This window comes from Apium graveolens, chromosome 2, assembly GCF_009905375.1.
Source record: "Apium graveolens cultivar Ventura chromosome 2, ASM990537v1, whole genome shotgun sequence".
Lineage (NCBI taxonomy): Eukaryota > Viridiplantae > Streptophyta > Magnoliopsida > Apiales > Apiaceae > Apium > Apium graveolens.
In genome coordinates, this window is record NC_133648.1 from 158,710,939 (window position 1) to 158,736,002 (window position 25,064).

Below are 25,064 nucleotides of genomic sequence, written 5' to 3' on the forward strand. Positions count from 1 at the left end.
TTATTCCGGATTAATCGGTTAAATGGGAGATTTTTAACATTCTCATTCTTTTTATATACACAGAAGCTAGAGGAACTACTATTTAGCGTAATCATCAGCAGTTGAGCGCCTGCAGCTTCAGTTATTCACTCCACCTCTGTAACAACGGTATAATCATCACCCTCGTATAAACTCAATACTACTTGATTCAATTTTTATTTTCATCGACTTGACGTTGACTTTTGCCTCTTATATTTTATTGTTAATCTTGTTATATCACTTGGTGATTCACTGCATTTTATGCTAATTTTACATGTAAAAATGCTATAAACAATCACTCATGATTACTACAATCTAGATTCTATTAAATTTCATTCATTTTAATAAGTTGTGTGTTGTTTATTTGATAGTTAGTTTTCTAGAGGATTGAAAGATGAAGTTAGCTCCTAGAGAAATCGAAAAATTAATGTTGCACAATGCTGGATTTCTTGCTCAGAAGCGTCTTGCACGCGGCCTTAGACTTAATTATACTGAAGCTGTTGCGCTTATAGCTACACAGGTTTCTACAACTTACACTAACTTGCCTCCAATTATACATTTATGTTCTGTTTGCCAATATTTTTTAGGTGCTTGTTATACGCAAACATTGAGTTGCTATTTTTTTTAAAGTAAAGCAATGGATGAGTAAAGAGACATTGTGTAAAATTTTTAAGTTTTGTTTATTTAATTTCTATAAACGTGATCAGATTTTGGAATTTGTACATGATGGAGACAAGAGTGTAGCCGAACTAATGGATATTGGAAGACAGCTGATAGGAAGGTAAGATTTGAATTAGTTTTAAATATTTTGCTGCAATTGGTATAAGAGTTTAGCCAAGTTTTGAATGGAAGAACGTTTATTTGTATAGTAAAATTGTGTTTGCTACTAATTTATTATACAAAACTATTCATGTAAATTATTCTTTGCAAATAATTGCTGCCAGTGACCTGCACCTACGATTCATGAAACTTCTACAAAACCAGAAAGCACGGTTCTGTAAAATATTACTCAATAATCTTATAGATGCATTATCTGTTAACAGGAGACAAGTTCTTTCAGCTGTCCCTCACCTAATGGATTCCGTGCAGGTAAATTACAGATCTGCAACTTGTTATTCTGAATTTTTTTAGTAAGTAAGAGTTGTCCGCCCTATTGGTTTGTCTAAAACTTTTAAAATACCCTGGTCATCTGCGTTATAATGTAAGGTTGTTATCCCAAGTGTGGCAGATTGTATCTTCTTAATATTCATGTCTTAAAAGTTTAAAGCAATTCATTGTGAACCAAATTCTCAAATTCGTATCTGAAACCATTCACTGCCGTTTCTTACTTTCAGAAATTTACACCGCACATGAATACCATTACATTTTATTTTGTTTCTTAAAAATAGTTGATTTAAAAAGTATGCTAATTGGACATTCAGGTTGAGGGAACCTTTCCCGATGGTACAAAGTTAATCACGATACATTATCCAATATCTAGTGAGAACGGAAATCTGGAGCTTGCTTTACAAGGTTCTTTCCTTCCAGGTGGGACTATATGTCACTTTTATTTATTTAACAATCTGTGGCAATGATTTACCACTTCTTGATTTTTTTATATAGTTAACTGTTTATATTTTACATGTTTAGAGGATTGCAATATAGATGTTTAAAATTAGAGTATACATTCAATACATGCACAAAGACTAAATCCCTTCATTTTTACAGATTTCGTAATGATTTTTTCAAATGATGCCAACCAAATACTTCAGTGTTTATCTTTTCATATTGTTATCTAATACTTATGTGTATCAACCCCTTCCAATTTTTTTTTCTAGTATTATGATTTCTCGGTGCTTGCATAACATAAGCTATTAAATTATATTAAAATCCTGAACCTTAACTACATGTTAACTAAGTGTACTGAAATATATTGCTCATATATTTGGACTCTCTGCTCTGTGAAGGGCTTTAATGTGATGCTGTTAGTTCTGCAGTTCCTTCACTTGAAAAGTTTCCCAGTGTGGAAGGCGATAAAATTCCCGGTGAACTGAGGTTTGGACAGGGATGTATCACCCTTAATTCCGGAAGGAAAACAATAAAGCTTAAAGTCAGAAACACTGGAGATAGACCAGTTCAGGTTGTTGTTATATAGCACACACACACGCGATTTTATAGTTTTCTAACATTACATCTTTTCGATATATGCCCTGTAACCATGAAGACAAAGCTTCTTTCCATATATCATCATACTATTTATTTTCATTTTTGCTTGGATCCCCTATTACTTAAGGAGGTTCATTTGTCATGTAATCATCATACTATTTATTTGCATTTTTGCTTGGATCCCCTATTACTTAAGGAGGTTCATTTGTCATGTAATGCACTTGTATCACTGTAAAAAACTGGACATCATATGCTGATAATCTAACTGTGATGTCAATACATATATCTTTCAGGTTGGTAGCCACTATCACTTCATCGACGTAAACCCTTATTTAGTGTTCGATCGAAGAAAGTCTTATGGGATGCGCTTAAATATACCAGCAGGAACAGCTACCAGATTTGAGGTCAGGCATGCAATGTTTCCTATTTCACGAATGATCCTCTCCTAATTTTTAATCTCTCTTCTTGAATCCCTTTTATACCTCTAACAGCTTTTGTGAGTATTTACTGATCTACTCATCAGAAGTTACCCTTTGTTACACGGACTCGGCTGGGAGTGTCGAACATGGATACATGTCTAAGTCTAAGTGCTGGACTTAAAAATATTTTGAAAATTTTACATGTTTCTGGCCCAAAATAAGTTTCTGGGTTTCCTTACCCATCTCTGAGTGTTGAGGGTCCAACAGGGGCACTCGCGTCGCTGTGCTTACAGTGTCGCTGTACAAATATTGACTTGAGTTCAATGCTTGGCATGTAATTTATAAAACCAACAGCAAACATAGTGATGCATCGAATTTTTTATAAAAACTTGTCTCTTCCCTGCCAAATCAGAATGCTTACCTTTTAAGTCTGCATATAATGAATATGTATTAGTCGTAGTCCATAGTCTGTTGCTCAATACTTTTACTGGCAGTTCAAATTTATGCTATCTTGTCTAGATGTTGATCGTGTACATATGGATGCAACTGAAGTGAGGCTCAGGGTGACACTAACTGTCTATTTTTGATATAGCAGATGGCTGAATGTACTATGATTAGTTTGAGAGCTTTTCTTCGGGCTTTTTTTTGTAATTTACAACAATAATTTTCTTCATATTTAACTGAATATTAGTTCTGCAAAGTGGACACTTGTTTCACTGCTTTTTAGCTAGTCCCCTAATTGGACATACAAAATTTGACAAATATACAACTCTTTCTATCAGCCAGGCGATGCAAAAACTGTTACTTTAGTACAGATAGGTGGTAAGCAAGTTATTAGAGGAGGGAATAGTATTGCTGATGGTCCTTTCAGTGATGCAAATATTGAAACAGTGATGGAAAGGGTACTTGAGAGGAGTTTTGGTCACTTGGAAGAAATGGTTGCAAGGTTTACAAAACATTTGAGCATCTTATTCTTCCTTGCTTTCACATCTATTACACATTCATAAAAGTTAAATTGCTCTATTGTGTATCATGTTCGGCCAATAGGCAACATGACAAAAATAAACCAAAACCCTTAGCTTTAACATTGTTTTGCAGTGAATCTACTGTTGTAGAAGACAGTGTTACTGTACTTTCCCGTGAGGCCTATGCTAACATCTATGGACCTACCACTGGTGACAAAATTCGACTCGGTGACACTGACTTATTTGCAGAAATTGAAAGTGATTTTGCTGTTTACGGTGATGAATGTGTATTTGGAGGGGGTAAGGTTTTAAGACAAGGAATGGGGCAGGCTTGTGGGCGTAATCAAGTTGATTGTCTGGATACAGTCATCACAAATGCTATTATCATAGATTTCACAGGAATCTTCAAGGCAGATATTGGCATTAAAGAAGGTATTATTGTTTCTCTTGGAAAAGCAGGCAACCCAGATGTCATGGATGGTGTTACGAACAACATGATAGTTGGGGTGAGTAATGGCTTATAATGTGTATAGAAAACATTAATTTATTTTGCACCATTGAGTCATTGGTATTGTGATTTCTTATTTCAGGTGAATACAGAGGTTATTGCTGGAGAAGGAATGATAGTGACAGCAGGAGCTGTAGATTGTCATGTGCACTTCATATGCCCACAATTGGCACATGAGGCAATAGCAAGTGGTAAGATTTCCACAACTAGGAATGCTAATCCAGAAATTATATATTTAACAATGTCGTAACTAGAAAAGCATAATTTTTTTTGCTGCCTTTTAGAGGTACCCCCCCCCCAAAAAAAAGGAAATTCCTCTGAATGCTCGGTTTTCAGCTGCCTACGCCTCTGTAAATGGAATGGATTTGTACTGTATTTGTCAACATTTATGCTTGAAACTCATCCCTTCAATTTATTTTACAAATTCAGATTAGAGTTCTATTTTCTCAACTTACAGATGAGTGCTCATTCCTACCTGCTCTGCATATCCTTCACACATCTCACCATAGAAATTTGCATTCCATCTTGTATGCCACTTTCACCTAATTCATTTTCTTTTCATCTCTAAGCTTCTCATTTTTTCCCTCTATCCTCACCACATTCCATTCTAGTCCAAATGAACACAGTTCGAACAGTTCGAATGTTTAGTTATTCAACAGAGGAAGAAAGCATTTTATCACATATGATATAAACAATTTTTATAGGCTTGGTATTTTTAGAACAACAATTGGATTAGACGTAGCCTTAGATTGAAAGTATCTCGCATTTAATGGGTTTGTAAATTGGTTTTCAACTACTCAATCAAACCCTAGCTGTTTAGATCAGTATAAACTAACCTCTTTTACCACATTAATATTTTTTTGGAGACGGGGGGGGGGGGGGGGGGTTGAGAATCAATACAACTACGTCTCTATGTTTGTTGTAATTGTTTTAATGATTTTATGAAGTGCAGGTATCACGACAATGGTGGGAGGTGGAACTGGACCTTCCCATGGGACTCGTGCTACCACTTGTACACCGGCTCCATCACATATGAGATTAATGTTGCAATCCACCGACGATCTACCAATAAATTTTGGTTTTACTGGAAAAGTATGATAAGTTTTACTAAGTTCTTATGTTACTATATTTGCTTCTTTCCTGGGTTGTCAAGTGGGTGGAGTAATTTGCATATAATATGAAACTGATTTTCACATATGTATGCATTGTAAATAATCACTTTACCTTTTTTAGGGCAATACTTCAAAACCAGAAGGCTTACATGAGATTATTAGTGCTGGTGCAATGGGACTGAAGCTCCATGAAGACTGGGGAACTACGACCGCAGCAATAGACAATTGTTTGACTGTTGCGGATCAGTATGACATTCAGGTTTCTTATTATGTAACAAATGCTACACTTCCCCATGGCTTCACTATCAAATTCATTCAAGCTAATTTCGGAATTTGTTAGGTTAATATACATACCGACACCTTAAATGAATCTGGATTTGTGGAACACACAATTGCTGCTTTCAAGGGTAGGACTATTCATACTTACCACAGGTATACATTTCAATAACGACCTATTCACATATTGTAACCCCCTAAGTGCCCCCAACTCCCATCATTACTTCATCCTACATAATTAAATGTAATTAAATGTATTTCTTGTACTTTTGTGCAGTGAAGGTGCCGGGGGTGGCCATGCTCCGGATATCATCAAAGTTTGTGGTGTCAAAAACGTTCTTCCCTCATCAACTAACCCAACACGCCCTTTTACTACAAATACTATCGACGAACACCTAGACATGCTGGTGAAATGATTTACACTTTCCTGCCACAGTAACATTTACAAATAATTATTTACTATTCATATACTAATTCAGTGGCATACAGATGGTCTGCCATCACCTGGACAAGGATATTCCAGAGGATGTTGCTTTTGCAGAATCTCGGATTCGGGCTGAAACGATAGCTGCTGAAGATATTTTGCATGATATGGGTGCTATTAGCATCATATCATCTGATTCACAGGCCATGGGTCGGATCGGAGAGGTTTCTTAACAAATTTTTTTATGCTTAACTCAATTTATCCACCTCTAGCATATCCGCAAAGTATAAATGTTATATTTGCCAAATGTGTTATTAGTAACTTGATATTTGGCACATCCCCGTCATAATATTGCTACTTGTTTATAATCATGTTCTTCATTGTCTACCTTTATGTGGTCTTTTGGAATAGAAAATGGTCAGTTAAGTTCTCTGACATGGTCTTCGTCTGCTCTGGGAAAACAAGACTTCCTGTTTAGTTATTCGTAACCAATGTACTCTTTTGTTGAGGGATGTAGATTTCAGTATATATCTGTTTCCACTGGTTAAGAGGGAGCTTGTAACAGTTCTGCCTCACCAAGGTCACCTCATTATCAAATTCTTGAAAGTGGGACAATTGTGTTTGAGAACTGTTTTTTTTGAAATATATCTGGATTTTTAATGATTTCCTTACTTGCAAGTTACCAAAGATTTGAATCTGTATGCTCATAAAACTTCTTGCTTTATGTTTTATGACAAGTTCTTATGTTGCATGATGAATTTATCCGTTGTAGCTCCTCCTTGTCTGCACAAAAAATGAATATAAAATTTTATTTATGATAGCATAAAATTCAAAAATTGATGGCGGGTTGAAGAAAATACTTTCCTTTACCAGGTGATTACCAGAACTTGGCAAACTGCACACAAAATGAAATTGATAAGAGGAGCAATTGAAGGTGATGGACCAGACAATGACAATCTTCGGATTAAAAGATATATAGCAAAATACACTATTAATCCTGCAATAGCGAATGGATTTTCTCATTGTATTGGGTCAGTTGAGGTAACTACCTTTTAACATATATGATTAGTAAATTTAATTAGATTGCACAATTATGATAATTTGTATTTTTCATAATTTGATATACATTTTTTAAACAATATATTCTTTTGTAATTTTGTCTGTACCTTATATCATATCACAAAATCAAGGATGATAATTTAGAGTGTCTATGGTCACGATCGTGCGCATGGACACACACATAGCCACACCATTATTTAGTAAAGCTTAGAAAGTTGAAATGTAACTTTCAGATTCATTTAATTGTCTAGAGGAATCAAATCCATTTTACATTAGGTTATTAAAACCTTGACCATAGTTCTTATCGCTCCCAGTTTAGGGCGATGGTTATGTGCTCTGTCTTTATATCTGAACTATAGCCTACAGGCATATTATAAACATTTATTTAATGGAACAGGCATTTAGCGGCTCACACCCAATTAGATAGTAAATTATCCCAATTAGATAGTAAATTATCCCTCATATACCTTCTTACTGTACTTTTCATTTTGAACTACCACGTACTAGTTTAAATTATGTATCTATGCAGGTGAATAAGTTGGCGGACCTGGTCATCTGGAAACCTTCTTTTTTTGGGGCCAAACCAGAATTGGTGATTAAAGGCGGTGAAATTGCTTGGGCGAACATGGGGGATCCAAATGCCAGCATCCCCACTCCCCAACCGGTATATGAATAAATATAATATTGTGTATATAATGGCGTGCATGCCATTTGCACTTAAATTTTTGATACTCAATAAGGTGTCTGATTCCACACCAAGTATTCTGATGTGCAATTGCAAACATGAATATTAGAGTTAAAATAATATAACTTTTGTGCATTGCATGCTCTAGCTTTTAGTGAGCTTAATCCGTCTCTCTGACGACTCTTTGACCTCGGATTTAGGGGATCGTAATGTAACTGATTGGTTCGTTTTGCTTTTAAGTTTGGGAATTCATTCAGAATTGAAATTTAATAATCATGGTCATATTATGATTGAATATGTTTTGGGTATACACACTCTTGGTCATGTATATTAAATTACACAACATGGTTCTAAACATAATTTTTAGTTTGCTGAATCACCATATGGCAGGTTATCATGAGGCCCATGTTCGGAGCTTTTGGCAAAGCTGGAAGCAACAATTCAATTGCTTTTGTTAGCAAGGTTTTGTTCTTCCCCATTTATCTGGTAATTTGAATATTTCATAACGAAAACTATATTTGATCTTTTTTGTGTCAACTGGTAAGCAGGCAGCAGTTGATTGTGGTATAAAAGACATGTATGGGCTCAACAAGAGAGTAGAAGCAGTCAGTAATGTCAGGAAGCTCACGAAACTTGACATGAAGCTGAATGATGCACTTCCGGACATCAAGGTCGATCCTGAGACATATTTAGTGACAGCAGATGGCGTCGCTCTTACCTGCAATGCAGCTACTGAACTCCCCCTTTCTAAAAATTATTTTCTCTTTTAAAAACCACCAGTTAAACTTTTAGACGAACTCATTTATGCAACAAGAATGCGCAGGATTTTTGAAATAATCAATATTCTTTTAAGTTAAACCAGTTTCAAGGTGGTAGACGAAGATGGCTTAATTATGCTGTAAGCTTTGGTTTTCTATCAAGCGCCACAAAGCTCCCCTCTCCACTCTGCAATAAGAGGTCAAAGGATAAGTCTCAGAGAAGGCAAGGCCTGGCAGGAGGAAATGAAATACTTCACTTATACAAGTAAACATTTATATTTTAAATATGGTTAGCAAGAAATTTTAATTATTAATTATGAGCATTTATCAACTTATTCCAGAGACCTGTATGTCAGAACTCAGAACAATTGAAGTAGCAGTTTTCTTAAATAGCCTACCTTATTTTCCCTTGTACCAATTTAAATTAATCTATTTTACCTTTTCTTTTATTAACCGGAGAAAAGAAAAAAGGAATGATATTAATCACAACACCAAACCAACCTACTGAAATGGACTTGTCATAATAATTCAACTCTCGCTATTGGAGTTATTGTTTATAGAGACAAGCATCATTGTCATGCTTTTCACATGTATTCTTCCCTTTGAGAAATTAATTAATTAAATAAATCCGTTTCTTTCTTTATCTTGGTATTTATTTTATGTGAACAAGGCACAAAGTGAGTGTAAATTAAAAAACGAGGCAAGGAAACCGAAATGTGATTTATCGTACATAGAATCGACAATTTCTTAGAAAATAGGCTGGGAAACTCATCGACTTCTTTAATTATAGTATTAACCTGGAGAAAGGAAAGGGAATCATTTTTCACAACCAAACCAAGCTGTTGTTATAATTCAACTCTCAATATGTTACTATTGATAGAAACAAGCATCATAGTCTTACTGTTCCATTCGACACAGGAAAAATTAATGAATATATCTAGCAGACAGTGTAATTCATAATGCTGAACTTACTGTTAAGATAATATGATTTATCATTATACAACAAAGTACTGGTAAAAGAATGAGCTCAAGATTGAAATTTTGAATATCTATCTTCTGTGTCCTAATCATTGATCCCACTTACACGATAGCTAATATACAGACAGTGCACAAGTAATAAATTCAGCGTCTAGATCACAATACTGGCAAGTAAAGCAAATATGATGCTGACAGCTGACTCATGAATTTATTCGTAAACGAGAACATTCAACAAGCAGTTTTCAGTTTGTAAACCTCAGACAACCGAGAGTGATTTCACAGCCTGAAATTAGGAGGAGAGATAGATATTGCAGAGTCAAATTTTCCCTCTTTGGACATCACATTGTTGCCTATGACAATAAAAGGTCTTCCATTGGGCTTATGCTTAGACATTGTATAGCCTGATGGTGCCTCATATCACAATTTTTGACTGAGAAGTACGTATCAAATTTACAGAACAAGTGCTACCAGCAGCAAGTAGGTAGCTTAAAGGAAAACGAGGAAGGCAGATGACCTGTCCTCCTTATGTAATCAGCCTTTTCTGAAGTTTTCACAGCTTTCTCGCTTAGTTTAGACTCAGCATTGGCACGCTTTTCCTCTGCGATTCTCCTAGTTGAAGCAAGCTTGTTTGTGTACTTCTCTTGTGCTCTAGATTTTAGTCTTTCAGCCTTCACCTGCATGTACAAATCAGGGGGAGTTAGAAGCTGGTCGATTTTAAATATAAGATCCAATACCTGACGTTTAGTTGCTGTTGGCAATGTGGAAAAAAATTATTTTCTTTTCAGGCAAACTATTACAAGAAATTTGTTCTAACATTTTCTTCAGATACAGAAGATTAATAGAGATCGGAAAATTGGCATTTTGTTTTCTTAATGTATTTGGTTCCAAATTTATTTCGTAAATTATACAAAAATGAGGGGTCTGGCTTCTGATATCTACATATATGCAATGCTTGTTCAATGGATAGTAACATAGTTACATTGTACTTACATGCAGTGAAATTCTGTGATGAACATGATAGACATGAAAGCACCACATAAGTTCCAGTTCTCATAGGTTTATCATATTCTTAAATTTCTTCAAACAGGTGCAGATTTATTAAAAAAAAACTTTTGAATTACTCATTTCTATGAACTGCTATTACTATGTCACCTTTTCTATTTGCAGGTTAAACTGCAAAAAAGGAAGCTACAAGGCAGGATAAGTAACAGAAGGAAAGGTTTTTGATACTCCTAAATCTTATTGGCTCAATGAGTAATACTCAGTAATGGTAAAGAACAATTGTGGTTTTAAGTGCTTGAAGGAAATAATTATAAACTGTAATACCTCCATTCTTTTCATTTCCATTTCAGCTTTCCTCTTCTCGTGATTTTCCCAAGCTTGTATCTTCACCTCTTCTCGTTTATACCTGCATTATCATGTTAACACGCATCTCACTATTACATACAATACCATTTTCAACGGGGAAACGCATGCCTAAGCACTTAAGTTTTAATAATCTAATTTACGAAAGCTATAAAAGGAAATATAAGACAGTAACTTAGATTGACCCCAACAATTAGTACACAAAAGGTTCCAAGCATGTACCTTGCCAAGTATCTGGCACGTTCAGCCTCATCCCAAGCCATTGCTCGAGTTTCCAGAGGTGTCAGCTTCTTGGCCTGGTCTGAGTTGTTTTCAGGCACAACATTAGCAATTGGTGCTTCTCTCTCTCGACTAAACCATGTAGTTACGAAACCAGCCCTGCCAGCCTCTTCTCTATTCTCAGTAGTGTTTATCGCCATTTGACCGTTATCAACAACTTGCACTCCACTTTGACCCCTTACTGGAGTTGTGGATCTAGATGATACGGGGCTTTGTCCTGCTGGAGTCATGGCTCTGATGGGGGTCGTAGCTCTGGAAGGCTCTTGGCTGGCAATGGGAGTCATATCAGTCCCCATGTCCCTGACACATATTGATTGAACTACTACTGGAGTTGAATTTTCAGGTTTATTGACCCTCCAACGTGAGTCATCGTAATCAACTTTCTTTGTTTCTACCTCATACCGAGCATTGCTTGAAGACCCTGGACATACTTTGAGTTCTTCGTCATCACTACTCGAACAATCTTCCTTCTTTGGCACCGGAGCAATCAGTCTCCTGTCATCAGCATTCGAATTACGTGGAGCAGTATTAGCTTGGCTTTTCTCTCCCCCTCTTGACAGATTGACTAACCACTTCTGTGCATCATCCCATTTTGATGGAGTAGGTTTCCCCAACCCTGTTCGATGTTGCGAAGTGCGACCCTTTCCATTTGCTTTGTGGAACTCAAAATTAGCAACACCATTACTTAAAATCTCATGTGTTGGTGTCAGATTCAAGATCCCCTTGTCTTCTATAGATCTCATTTCACTTAACTATATTCCAATCTTTTCTGAATGACTATATTCCACAGCAACCCCTCACTAAATTTGTTCGAGATTGAAGCTTGACAATCACTTGTGCATCATTAGCAACAAGAATGTCTTATATTGTCGTTGTTAAGACTTTATCACCAAACAAATCACGCACTCACAAGCATCTTGAAGCATAACAAGATTCGAAACATAATACTTAAAGGAACAGATAAAAACTACCATACAACTGAACTACTGAAGTATTTCAAGATTTTTACTTCAAGTGGAAACAACACTCAGTTCAGTACAAGCACTGTAAGAAACAAACAAATATGTTAAACTGGCCAAACTATATGCAAACTCACTCAGCAAAATAGCCTCCAATATGTACTGTCTCTTGCAGCAACTTGATTGCAAGAAAAAGAATGTAATGCAGAATTGCTACAACATAAAAAGAAACCTTGAAGCCACTTTATCCACAGAACTGGAGTGTAAACTGTATAGATAGGCAGTTGAGTGTAAATTGGAAAGTCACCTAGGATAGATGCAAAATGTGACAGCTAGCTAGAAACAGAGAGAATAAAAAAAAAAGGAAGCTCGAAAACATGGATGTTTGTGACTGTCAGTTTTAAGATATCAAGAACAGATCCATTCAACCATACAAAATGCTAGTAAAAAATTGCATGGTTAAAAGCAACAACAGATAGAAACAATAGTAAAAATTAACGAAGTGGGTAATATTAAAAAACCATTTTATCTTTATTTGCATTGAATTTGATGGAATCTACTGCAATTCAAGCAGTGGCCTATCACTCATCTTCACTCGCAAGAGAATTTAACAAGAGTTCAGGGACACCCACACAAATTATGGCACTGTACTTTTTATTCACAAACAGATTGAAAATGGTAAAAAAAGAAAGAAAAGATCATGATCTACAATGTAACATATCATATCGGGATAAATAACTACGAATAACGTAATTAAAGTGTGATAAAAATAATGAAAAGATCACGATTTATAACGTGGCATATTATATCGCGATAAATAACTACTATTCGGGATAACGAAGTAGAAGTGATAATAATAAAAACGAAAAAATCAAAATGTAACATATCATATCACCATAAATAATTTCATTCGGGATAATGCAGTAAAAGTGTTGGGTACAGAGAAGGAAGATGCACATACAAAAGTTATCTTTTTAACGGTAACTGACATAGGGCCATTTGATTGCTAAATAATGTAATTGCATTGTCATTGCTCTGCGCATTCTTTTTTCTACTTCACATGGCATGGGCTTCTGCAACACTGTGTTTTTTATGGTTAATTAATAATTTTACTGTCACATTTGACTAAATAAATGGTTGTATTGTATTGGGTCCATACTACTATCACTATCCCTATGGGGCAGGCATTATTAATATTACACCCATATATATTAATTAAAATTTGGATGGATGCTTTAATGAAAATTAGGCATCTTTCTTAAAAAGAAAATAATAATAGAAATTAGTGTGTAATTAATAAAATTTGCTATAAGCCAAATCTTGAAGTTGCTTCACCATGTGCATTGTGAAATGGTGACAAAACCCATGTTAAATTCTGCACATACAGATTTAATATTCATCACTTTGGCTCATCTAAAAGCACCATTAATCAAAGTTAGCTACTCCTTTTGCTTCAGCTCACCAGATTTCCAGCATATATTAAAGCTAACTACTCCATTAGTTTTAACCTGAAAGAGCCGAAACTACAAATTTTTTAAAAAAAAATCTACAAAATTTAAAAATCAACCACAATCAGGTTAGCCTCCGATTGATTCCGTCTATGATCACATGTACATCTACTACTGATCTACATGAGACTATAAAACTTGCTTGCATGCTGCTATTGAACACATACAAATTTTTGTATATAAACCTGAATTTTATTGTATTTTTTTAATGTACAACACATCAGGGACACCAATACATAAGATGAAATAAGGTTATATACATTGTACAGATCCAATAACAGCATCTACACCACTGTCATTAATTTAACGAAATGGGCGACATTCTATTTTCTTTATGCTGCGGCAGTGTGCTAACACCATCTAACCCTCAATACAATGCCTTTATCAATCGTACGGGCAACATAACATAATCTAATGTTGTTTTTTCGTGTACCTTGTGTAACATAACTTCAGGGCATGCCCACTTGGATGTTGTCCCTATATTCAATCTCGCAATTTCTGCTTGCAAACTTGCAACTTTAGGTTATACGCAAGAGCCAGTTTTAAAGTTCATTGGTGCTATAATAAACCATCTGTGGATATCTACCATTTGTTGGAACTAGCCTCCTCTTGAGACATCTTTCTGCGTAGTTAATCACTAGATTACATCCTTCCCAACAATATTTAGAAGTTCCGCCTTAGCTGCTTCCATAACCGCCTTGAACTCTATCTGCGCATACCTTCCCCTGCAATAGAGAATTAGCATCGCCACGTGATTTTTAACTAAATCTAAAAGTCCAAATTGACCAAATAATCTTAAAAAAATTAAGACAGGTACTTAACACAGATTTCTAGAAATTTAAAATATACCAGAAATGAGTTCTGGACCAAATTGAAGAAGGAAAGGCTGGACTAGCAATCCCATGCATTATCCTTGCAATAGCTCTGGGAGTAAACTTGGCATGGTTGTTACTCTGCAGAAAAACCTATCACGCCACACAAAAGAAAAACATATAACCTTTTTTCACTTGACTAAAATTCCTTCATGCAACAGCAAGAACAAGTGACACATCAAGCCATACCTTTATATCTGATCGCAAAAAGGGGCTGCAAAAACAAACCATTAAATAAAAAATAAGGAAAAATTATAGGAAAAAATTGAAATTTGTCACAATTAGTGTATGTAACTTATTGTGTTAATGTAATGCATATATTATTCGGTAATTATTTCTGCCCGTGTGGCAACCTGACCTCTATTTCCAGTACAATTACAATTTGTTGATAAACACCAGGGATTGCCCTTTTTCATACTGGTTTCCGAATGATGTATCTTAGTAACTAGTAAGTATGAAAATGGATCCTGGCTCCGTATTAGTTCACAAGTGTTCGACCAAAGCAATTTTACAAACCTGCTTTGACCCATCTTATTTGGGATTTCATCACCATCATCTGCCGCGAAGTATTCCAAAATCTTCTTTTGTAAAAATGGTGTGCAATCATTGCAGCCAAGCATTTTATTACACTCTTTCACTGCAAAGACTGCAGCATTGTACATTGCATCTAGTTTCTTAACCTACAGAAAAGTGATTGTATATAAGTGGAAGAGAAAATAGTAATAAAACAGCCTGCAAAACAGAATTTTCTGATAGCATTCATGAGGATTGATAATTGTTGAAAAGGTTTGCAATTGCGACAAAATCCTTTAGTGATCAGCCAATGCGGCCTGAACTCCTAATTATGCTGAATATTATTCTAGTATTTTAAATACTGCTAAGTCTATTATACCTACAGACTGCACCATAAGATAGAGTTACAGAGTAGATGCACTTTTATATGGGCAACACATAGAAGCTTAACATGAACATGTGACAAGGTAATGCATGATGCGCAGCAGTAATTATTGAATATAGTTAATTTTTGTATAATACCCTCTAGATATAGGCATATTGATATATCTATCAGGAATATTCTAGGATTGAGATAAAAAAGAGGGATAATCTAGGATTGAGATAAAAAAGATTACAATCAACTTTTAAGATTTTGGATTCGTTGCAATAGTTAAGTATTAGGAATCGAGATGATTTTTGCGACCCTTGATATGTTTTTATTCCTAAATAAGGAGATGTAATCGTTCTATGTAAATGAACTCTTGAAGATTATGAATTAATGATATTTAATAGATCCGAGGATTAAGTTGTGTTACCCCTGACCGCGGAAATAGGTTCTATCCAATGTTTACAACCCTTTCTTAACCTTGTCCAACATCGATACATAACATTTTATTGGTCTGGAAACTATCAAAAGAAACATTTGCACTCTGCAGCTAGTCCCTAACCCGGGCTTGTCAAAAATGACTAAAACAAGAAATTAATTAATATATTAATCACCTTGCAACTCTCGACCTCCATTAACCACTTCGTAAGATCTTCTGTAAGTGAGCATACATCCTTTGGCGAATTCAATATTGTATAGCAATATGCTGGATCCTTCAATTCATATGTAACTTCTCCCTTCAACTAGTATAAGGTGAAAGTAAAACATGTAATCAAATGAAACTGAATTCACTTTGGAAAGTTGAAAAAAAATTGCAAACTATAGTAGTGACGAAGCATAAAATGGTATAGAAGTAAACCAGAAGAATTTAACATTATATAAGAAAAAACAGTATAATCGACCATGAAGCAGTTACGATCAATCATTTACTTCAGAGTAGCAGCGCACTAGGGTAAAAGATCATTCTTAATATCTGTCTCCGAGCATCACCGTTTTGTATATAAAACACATATACAAAAAGAACATCAACAAAATTGTACGCAGAATATGTTATAGGCTAGTGAAACAGTATTAATAAAAATACTGAGGAAAGCACTCACAAACTTCAGACAAACCGCGACTTCCAACCAAACTAACAAGTTACCACTACGTCTACTCTTCTGGATTACTAGTCTGGAATCTTAGTATTCCAAAGACTACTCTGGTATACCATAAGTTAACATTCATCATTCCATGGAATCATCATATTGTAAGAGCAGAAGTAAACAGTAAGAGAGTAGAAAACTTAACACAAGTAGTTTTGGGTGTCTAAATTTTGTTTGACCATATGGCCTAATCAATAAAGGAATTTATGTGTAAAGCCCCTAACAGGGTTGTAAATAGTAACATGGTTAGTGGAAAATAATTCATGTACCCAACACCTTCTAACTGTAATTAAAGTTTAGTTAATTAGCTGAGCTTTGCATGCAATCTTACGTTACGGTTTTTACTCTGCAAAGGTTCAAACTTTCTTAATTAAAGGAATATTTTTCAACACACACACAATATATACATAGATCCGTGTTCGCAATGAACCTCTTCAGCCCTTGGCGAAGACAAAAATGCAGTTCAAGAAATATACTACAAATATTAGTAGAATGAGAAGACAGAGTGATTAACCTAAAACGCGTCATTAATTATCAACACTTAAAAAAATATCTGACAAATTTAGGTTTGTATGTGAATTTCAAACCTTAAGATACTGCAGCTGATTTATTAAGTCCATAGCTGGAACACGCATGCTACTTGCTACAGCGGGTATGTCGAACACATATTGCCCATCCTTTGTTACTGACCTGTAAATATAATTACACCATTCTTTTATGTAACCAACCACACAATTATTCAAATAATCAACTCAACGAGTATACTCACTTTTTCATAATTGCAGCAACAAAAATATCCTTTGAAGCTAATACTGCAGGTGGAGTCTGCAGTTATGCAAATTATTACGAGTTACATTGATCACAAGTAATTAATATCAGAAAGCACAAATGTAATAGATGAGAAATTATTGTTTTATATTCAAAATATGTGCTAATCATAGTAAACTGTAAACACAACTTCGGACAGTGGATAAACCACCAAGACAATGGCCAAAGAAGCACAAAAGTTATAATAATGGACAATAAGAGTATAGAACAGACTCTTTAAAACACACCTTATAGAAATTCAAGCAGCAAGTTATGTTCATTTCTGGAAGTAAATGCAAGTAGCGCACTTCGCCCAACTCCAAGCGTGTTAAAATCGTAAGCATAACCTGTGCCGATCAGATGGGAATTTCAACATCTAGAGAATGGTGCTAAAATAAATGTGCTGATTAAGAAATTAATTATCATGATCCAAGCATTTCTACTGTTAAAACGTTTAATGCAGAACAAAGGCAAAAAATATACACTTAATGCCAAAGGATTATGTTCCATGGCAAAGCTACAACTTGAATGACATGCTAAATGCAAATCAAAATTAACCTTTGGAATGTATAAATGACTGTATCAATGTAAAGCGAGACAGATAGGGCCATAAATATCTTTGCTCTGCAAATTATATATGAAAGCTACAAAGGAAATCATGGAATGCACCTCTTCTTTCATGTCAAATTTGCGAGATAATGATTCTTTGGGCAATGAACAAACTTTCCCAGGGAAGTCATCACTACTGAAAACTTGACGTAGGAATTTATTTACTGCATATTCGTCTAGCCCGTCACTGCAAATCACAGAATATCATTACCAAATCTGATAATCAACACATATGAACTAAAATGCAGTGATGAATAGGCAATAAGTCAGCTACCTGTACATAAGACTACGAAGTCTATAATATGTGATATCATCAAAAAGAAGATGGCAGAAAGACAATCTCCCATCCCGTCCAGCACGACCAATTTCCTAAAAAAATGGAATCATATACCCAATCAAGTTATGGCTATAAGAGTATATATAATTAACTCTTAGTATTGAAACTGAATATCAACCTGGACATACTCTTCCAAGCTTTCTGGCAGGCTATAGTGAATTACCTGGAGATTACTTAAGTTTAGGGGGGAATATATATTAAAAAAGTAGCAGAATTCTCACACAAAAAATTAGACTATTAATTCTTACAGCCCCAACATCACTCTTGTCAAGCCCCATACCAAATGCCACAGTCGCTACAACCTTCAAAAAAGGAGCAGTACACATAAAGAAAAAGAAAGGACTGGACAGGAAGATAAAGAAATAAATAATATATACGTTTAACATCAGGTAAAAGGAGATATCTTATAAATTATATTTTTTTTAACAAGCAAGGAATTTCAATAACTGTATCCACATACCACTCTTATCTTGTTGGAGCAAAATAATTCCTGTGTGCGGCTTCGCTCTTTTGCAGTAAGACCACTGTGATAACTCTAGATGTAAAATATTTTTAACATCATTATTATTCATATTAGGTATTGTCACATCGTATAATAGTAATAATAGTAAATATCAGGAGCACATTGTGGTACATCAAACACTAACCTTAGCCTTGATATTGCCATCAGCTAGAAATTTGCTTATTGTGTCGGTTTCATACTACAGATGCATACCAAAGAGTAAGATGTCAGTTATCATAACCCTGAACACTGAACAGATACTAACACGCTAAGAAGGCATATATCCTTCAACACTTGTCATTTGTGTAATTAAAGCAATGACTTTCTGGCTAGGAAGCACGGACTCTTCATTTTGGTTGCCGTATGCGAGTCGGACTCTCCAGACTCTCCGACTCGGCCCTGACTCTCCTGAGTGCGTATTGGACTCGCCACGTGGCAAGTCGGCACAAAAAACAGTGTTGGACTCGCCATTGACTCGGGGGCGACACTCCTCGGACTCTACCCAACTAGAAAAACCCAGCCCAACTAGAAAAACCCAGCCCAACTAGAAAAAGCCTGGCCCGCCACTATATAAACTTAATCACATGTGGAGGAAAGTGTTTTAACAGTTAGAAACTTTTCTCTCGACTAACCAGAGATGGAGATTGCTTTTTTTTTTTGCTAAATGAGATTGCTCTTTTTAAAAAAGATGAACATAATGTTGACTGAGTTTATAATTAAATTTTCCACTTATTTTGAAGAATTGAACTTTCATTACTTGTTATAACTTATGATTTATAATAAAAATGTGAAGTATTTCACATATACAAATCTTATCATGAATATAGATATATATAAATATTAATTATTATTATTTTATTTGCCGAGTCCGTATCCAAGACTCTTTGGCGATTGGCGAATCCCCGTGTCCCCGTACCCGTGTCCCGTGTCACCGTATCTGAGTCTGTTCCTAGCTTTCTGGAAACAAAAAGGTTTGCTTTCAGCAAGGTTCAAAGCTCTAAGATGTATGTAAATCTATACAAAAATCCCAGATATTTATTAAAAATTATTAACACTTCTTAATTCTCTAGCCCTCAATACTCTTCCATTGCTTCTTTTCTCTCAGCATACATATTTTATGTGATATTCTCTTGACATCAACATTCCAAATAGTTTTTGTTGTTTCACTACAATTTATTTGTTAAATAAATTGCAAAGGTTAAAGCTCTAAGATGTATGTTATTCTCTATACAAAAAATCCAGATATAATGCGAGTAGCATGTATGGATTTACATATACGTATCAAAAATTATTAACACTACTTTATCCTCTCCGGTCCTCAATACTCTTCCATTGCTACTTTTCTCTCAGCATACATGTTACGAGATATTATCTCGACATCAACGTTCCAGATAGCATTTGTTATTTCACCACAATTTGTCTGTTACATAAATTGCAAAGTTCGAATCACAATTTTTATAGGGGTAAATTGCACTTTACACCCTACTACTATGTTTCAAAAACAAATTTGAACCAGAACTTTGAGAAATTCAGTTTGCACCCCTATACTTTAACTTTGGGATTCATTATGCACCATTTCCAGAATTTTGTTGAATTAGGTGGGGGTAAAACCGGAAATTCAACAATATACTTAATCAAAAATAAAATTTAACTTGTTCAAATATTATTAAAAATTGTATATTATTTTATATCAACTATAAAATAATGATTTTTTTATTTTCAAATAGCACTATTAATTTTACATTCGATTTTTATTTTTTTTAATATCAATTTCAAAATTTTATTACTCTACTTAATTAAATTTAATTATATAATCAAAATTAATTGTTAAAATATTTTTTTGTAGAATTACAAAATACTAGCATTAGTAATATAAAATGAAATCAAAACTAAAATTACTATTATCATTTAAAAAATTAAAAACTTACAATGTTGTATCAAAATTCAATTTTTAACATTATTTTAAAAGATATGAAATTAATTTACTTAATATTTTTGCTGAATTTCCGGTTTTACCCCTACCCAATTCAACAAAATTTTGGAAAGGGGTGTATAATGAATCCCAAACTTGAAGTGTAGGGGTGCAAACTGAATTTTCCAAAATTCTGGTACAAATTTGTTTTTGAAACATAATAATAGGGTGCAAAGTGCAATTAATTCTTATTATAGACATGTTTTGGATTTAAATTACTGAAATTCGACAGGAATAACATCCTCCGAAGTAATGCTGAAGCACTCTCATTAAGTTCTGTACCACCATTAAACATAGGGAAAAAATTTACAGACACACATAAAAAAGAAAAAGAATACAAACCTTATACTTGCAGTACACAATGATGCTAGTGATATCTTTATAGGGAGAGGACCTGAGAAGTGCCATCAGATGTTTCATCCTGCTATGATCAAATTGTTGTAACATATATTTACTCAAAAAATGAGCATATATAACAAGGAAGCTCTATAATCACTAATATGTAGGCACTTGCCTGTTATCGCTTATAGATACTGATAACTGAAAGTTCTCCCTCAATTGGGCTGCTTGGATGAGATTTGTAGGAGGAATATCCAACGCACTCATTACATCAAGCAGTGTTTTTTTGGTCGCTGTTGCGGTCATTGCAAGAATGCTTTTGACATTAAGACAGTCACACAGTAAGGATGCCCTAAGCCTCATATATGATGGTCGGAAATTATGGGACCTGCCACAATAGTTTGAGCATCATTAAATTATACTGCAATTTACAAGAATATAGGGCATCCAGATCACAGTTGAGATTAGTGAATATGGTCCAGATATGGCTCACCATTCTGAGATACAGTGGGCTTCATCAATCACTGCAAGCGAGACTAGTGTGCCGCTAGTAAAAGTAGATATGAATTCTTTACTCAAAAATCTCTCCGGCGAAACAAAAAGGACCTGATCCAAAAGTGTCAAGTAATATTAGCTGTGCTTGAATTTGTAGAAAGTAACTCTCAAAAAGATGAAATGAGATACACTACATACTCTTTTTTATAAATTATATAGGTTTGCACCAAGTTTACACCTTACTGCATGATATTTTTCCTGTTTGTGTATCGAATTCAATACACCATTCAATAAATACAACCAAATGAATAATGTGCATATCTTCCAGCGTATAGAATATTAGTAACATCTCAATGCGTTGACCAATACAAATGCGATATAAATTTGAACATTCGTCAACATCTTATATTGGATCTCTGAGAATGACACAATATATTTTTTGGAAAAATAATAACTATTGATTAATTTACCCATAGAGAATGGAAAACCATTACAAAAACATATATGGAGTAGTTTCTTTAATGTTAAACCGAAACCTCTAACAACAAATGGGAACGGTTATAATTTAAAATAATCAATATCTAAAGGTTAAGTTTTATATTATACGACGCAACGGATAGCGCGCAACAATCCTAGTACATAAATGTTTAAACTGAACAGAAAAATTTAAGATAATCTTTCAGAGGGATTCATGTCTGTAAACATCAAAACAAACAAGAGCATTAAAAATGTGACTAACTATAAATGTACCTTCAACGCACCCTCTTGTAGCAGCCTTAACGTTTCCTCAGTCTCTTCACGTGTCTACAATCATAAGAGGGCTCCAAGTCAGAAACGGGGCTTGTTATTTAAACATCAACGCATATGCAAATAGCGTATATAGAAGGGGAAGAAAGGCCTACTTGACTGCTAGATATAAGACCACCAGGAATGACTGGTGGTAGCTGTTTGAGTTGATCAATCATTAAAGCAACCAAAGGACTAACAACAAGTGTAATCCCTAGCAAAACCATTGAAGCCAACTGATAGCACAAAGATTTCCCTGCACCAGTAGGCAAAACCAACATAGTTGACTTTCCATCTAGTACCATCTTAATTGCCTCCAACTGCCCATCCCTAAACTCATCAAACCCATGAGTAAGCTTCAATAGCTTCACCAAATTCTCGTCCGATGCCTCATTTCTAACACTCAATACCGCCTCCTCAACCAAAACCTCAAAATCCCCCCTTATCTTTGCACTTCCTTTCACCTCATCTCTCTTCTCAAAAACCAAACCTTCGTCTTCCACAAACTCCCCTTCCTCCTTACCATCTTTACCTCTACCATTCCAATTCTTATTCCTCCTCCTCGAAGACTTAAAGTTCCTGTTTTTACTCTTATAAGTAAATTTGCTCCGTCCGTAGCCATTAATATTAAGCTTCACAAAGTTCCCTTCATTGCTACATTTTGCTTTCTTAACCGGCTGCATAAAATCACCACTACTACTAATTAAATTAGGGTGTTTCCTTACCGGTCTAACCACACTCTCAGCACAAACACCTGACTTTCCTTTTCCCACCTCAGGTCTCGACACCGAAGGAGCAAAAGCACAATCGTTATCATTTCCATCAGACTCGAAATTAAGAAAAGATTTAGGCTTTGTCGAACCCGAATGAGAAACATTACAATCTTTATAATTTTCAGTAGATTCAAAATTGGAACAAGACTTAGGATCAAAGGTACAATCTTTATCAATTTCAGTAAATTCAGAATTAAGACAAGACTTACCCTTTATCGAACACGGAGCAAAGCCGCAACCTTTATCATCTTCAGTAGATTCAAAATGGAGACAAGCTACATTCTTTTTCGAAAAAGACCCAAATTTCGACACTGATAAGCGAGTAGTAGAAACCCTTTCATTCTCACATTGATCAAATAAACAAGGCTGGATAATTCTAAAAGGCAAATCTTGGAGACTTGCAGGCTTAATTGAAGAAGAGGGAAGTGGGTCGGGTAATGGGTCGGGTTGAACTGGAATAGGGTTGGGCTTAGATGAGTTATTTTTGGGTTTAGGCCTTAAAATTGGGCGGGAAGTGTTGGGGAGCTTTGTTTTAGATTTGGGTTTGCATTTGGTTAGAGATAGAATGTTTGATCTTGCGGGTGGTTGTTGCGGCGGAGAAGAATAGCAAGGAGGTGATGATGGTGGTGGTGGGGGAGAGGAATGACGTGGCGGGGTTGCTGAGATATAAGAGGTGCCGGAATCTGAGTCGGAATCCATCGCCGCCATTGAGTGGTTGGGGAAGAAATGGAGTGATATGTTTTCTCTTCCCGCCTTTTTTTGTGTTAGAATTTGGGGGCAAAGATATTTATAATAAAGTTAAAATAAATATTATTTATTTTTAAAAATATTAAATCATATATTTAATATAATTACAATTTTTTTGTAATATAATTTTATTTAATTTTTAATTGCATCCAAATTCTAAACACTTCTAAAACAAATTTTAATAATTCAAAATTTGGATTAAAAATAATTATTAATAAATCAGAAAATTATCCAAGTACACTCATACACATTACACACCACTACACCCGTACACCACTACTACACTCATCTTCAACCTCCATCCCTTTTTTAACACTTTTTTACGTTTAATTTCAAAAAATAGCACATATGGACGCCACTTCAAACGGGGATGTCACCCAGATGAAATGGCTTTCTGGGTAATAAAATTTATTGGTAATTATAAATGGAAAATTATTAGTAAGGTCATGTTTTTTTATATATTTTTTTAAATTAATAAATTTTAATTTTGTTGTCAAATTTTTTTAGTTAGCAAGTGATGCTAATTTACTGTAAGTAGGAAATTTTTATTTTAATTAAAAATTTATTTATATATAATTTTCGTAGCTTGAAAAATGGTATCATGCGGGAATGTGCATATTTTGACGAGAAATAAGATTCTTAGATTTTAGAAATGCAGTTGTACACAATATATAAAAATATTATTTATTTGATATAAAAGTACATTTACTGTATTTTGATCATTAAAAATTTATTTCCAAAAAAAATAGAAAACATGACATTTTTTAGTACTAAAAAAAATGTGTAAAATAGTACATCCATAAATTGAAAATGAAACTATCAATTGTGAAGGGAATTTAGTGAAACCGCTAAAAAAATTCATTAAAATAAAAAAGGTATAAAATCAAATAGGTACGATGAATGCAAAGTATATAATAACATAACAAAATATAAAACTATAATGTTATAAATAAAAATTGAGTATTTTATAATATTCAAAATAATCTATAATTTTACTATCATCGAATTTAGTGGGAGATTTAAAATCTAAACTGATTATCACCAATTTTGTTTTTATTTTGAATAAATATTAAACAAAATTAAAGTGTTTTTCAAGATTAAATATTATTACGAAAATAGCTAAATAAACTTGATGCAATCTAATATTTTAAGATTTTACAATTCTTTATAAATCAAAGCTTTTATTTTTTTCTATTCACTAAATTTAATTTTTTATACTATAGAAACTATTTTATTAAATTATAAACTGAACTCTATATCTTTTAGTTTTCATTATTCTATGATATGTAGTAAAAATTAAAAAATTTAACTCTATAAACATATTCGAAGAAAATAAATTAAT

The 25,064-nt window shown here is 34.3% G+C and overlaps 3 protein-coding genes across 5 annotated transcripts; 1 reads left to right on the forward strand and 2 right to left on the reverse strand.

Moving 5' to 3' along the window:
- Window positions 1–55: 55 nt before the first annotated feature.
- Window positions 56–8,792, forward strand: LOC141707948 (urease). Of its 3 annotated transcripts, none has more exons than XM_074511400.1 (19): window positions 56–147; window positions 390–538; window positions 726–799; window positions 1,062–1,107; window positions 1,440–1,545; window positions 1,995–2,140; window positions 2,457–2,567; window positions 3,365–3,528; window positions 3,681–4,053; window positions 4,138–4,246; window positions 5,008–5,147; window positions 5,289–5,426; window positions 5,508–5,599; window positions 5,721–5,850; window positions 5,933–6,091; window positions 6,741–6,908; window positions 7,456–7,590; window positions 8,002–8,073; window positions 8,160–8,792. In XM_074511400.1, the coding sequence occupies exons 2-19, from the start codon at window positions 413–415 to the stop codon at window positions 8,379–8,381; spliced, it is 2,511 nt and encodes an 836-aa protein (XP_074367501.1). In that variant the 5' UTR covers window positions 56–147; window positions 390–412; the 3' UTR covers window positions 8,382–8,792. The 3 variants fall into 3 exon arrangements, with proteins under 3 accessions (XP_074367501.1, XP_074367503.1, XP_074367502.1); XM_074511402.1 differs by having other exon boundaries at window positions 1,995–2,137; XM_074511401.1 differs by having other exon boundaries at window positions 75–147; window positions 394–538.
- A 527-nt stretch (window positions 8,793–9,319) lies between these two features.
- Window positions 9,320–12,500, reverse strand: LOC141707949 (uncharacterized). Its single transcript, XM_074511403.1, has 3 exons — window positions 10,935–12,500; window positions 10,674–10,755; window positions 9,320–10,021 (listed from the first exon to the last, which is right to left on the reverse strand). The coding sequence occupies exons 1-3, from the start codon at window positions 11,732–11,734 to the stop codon at window positions 9,812–9,814; spliced, it is 1,092 nt and encodes a 363-aa protein (XP_074367504.1). The 5' UTR covers window positions 11,735–12,500; the 3' UTR covers window positions 9,320–9,811.
- Window positions 12,501–13,609: 1,109 nt separating this feature from the next.
- On the reverse strand, window positions 13,610–23,723 carry LOC141707950 (ATP-dependent DNA helicase Q-like 5). The gene is made up of 19 exons (XM_074511404.1): window positions 22,319–23,723; window positions 22,167–22,220; window positions 21,415–21,527; window positions 21,097–21,309; window positions 20,925–21,003; window positions 18,756–18,809; window positions 18,569–18,643; window positions 18,357–18,410; window positions 18,227–18,271; window positions 18,046–18,140; window positions 17,832–17,958; window positions 17,411–17,509; window positions 17,125–17,180; window positions 16,943–17,045; window positions 15,825–15,953; window positions 14,847–15,010; window positions 14,520–14,544; window positions 14,308–14,423; window positions 13,610–14,183 (listed from the first exon to the last, which is right to left on the reverse strand). The coding sequence occupies exons 1-19, from the start codon at window positions 23,681–23,683 to the stop codon at window positions 14,096–14,098; spliced, it is 3,054 nt and encodes a 1,017-aa protein (XP_074367505.1). The 5' UTR covers window positions 23,684–23,723; the 3' UTR covers window positions 13,610–14,095.
- Between the last annotated feature and the right edge of the window lie 1,341 nt (window positions 23,724–25,064).

What these genes read in the sequence shown, in the direction of transcription:
- LOC141707948 (XM_074511400.1), top strand. Translation starts at nt 413, where the DNA reads ATGAAGTTAGCTCCTAGAGAAATCGAAAAATTAATGTTGCACAATGCT. An exon ending in ACTATTCATACTTACCACAG is followed by an intron (nt 5,600 to 5,720) that starts GTATACATTTCA and finishes ACTTTTGTGCAG; the next exon opens with TGAAGGTGCCGGGGGTGGCC. An exon ending in CAATTGCTTTTGTTAGCAAG is followed by an intron (nt 8,074 to 8,159) that starts GTTTTGTTCTTC and finishes ACTGGTAAGCAG; the next exon opens with GCAGCAGTTGATTGTGGTAT.
- LOC141707949 (XM_074511403.1), bottom strand. Translation starts at nt 11,734, where the DNA reads ATGAGATCTATAGAAGACAAGGGGATCTTGAATCTGACACCAACACAT. An exon ending in CGTGCCAGATACTTGGCAAG is followed by an intron (nt 10,756 to 10,934) that starts GTACATGCTTGG and finishes ATGATAATGCAG; the next exon opens with GTATAAACGAGAAGAGGTGA. An exon ending in TGGAAATGAAAAGAATGGAG is followed by an intron (nt 10,022 to 10,673) that starts GTATTACAGTTT and finishes TTGTACATGCAG; the next exon opens with GTGAAGGCTGAAAGACTAAA.
- LOC141707950 (XM_074511404.1), bottom strand. Translation starts at nt 23,683, where the DNA reads ATGGCGGCGATGGATTCCGACTCAGATTCCGGCACCTCTTATATCTCA. An exon ending in CTTCGTAGTCTTATGTACAG is followed by an intron (nt 17,959 to 18,045) that starts GTAGCTGACTTA and finishes TGTGATTTGCAG; the next exon opens with TGACGGGCTAGACGAATATG. An exon ending in GCTGCTTGAATTTCTATAAG is followed by an intron (nt 17,181 to 17,410) that starts GTGTGTTTTAAA and finishes GCATAACTGCAG; the next exon opens with ACTCCACCTGCAGTATTAGC.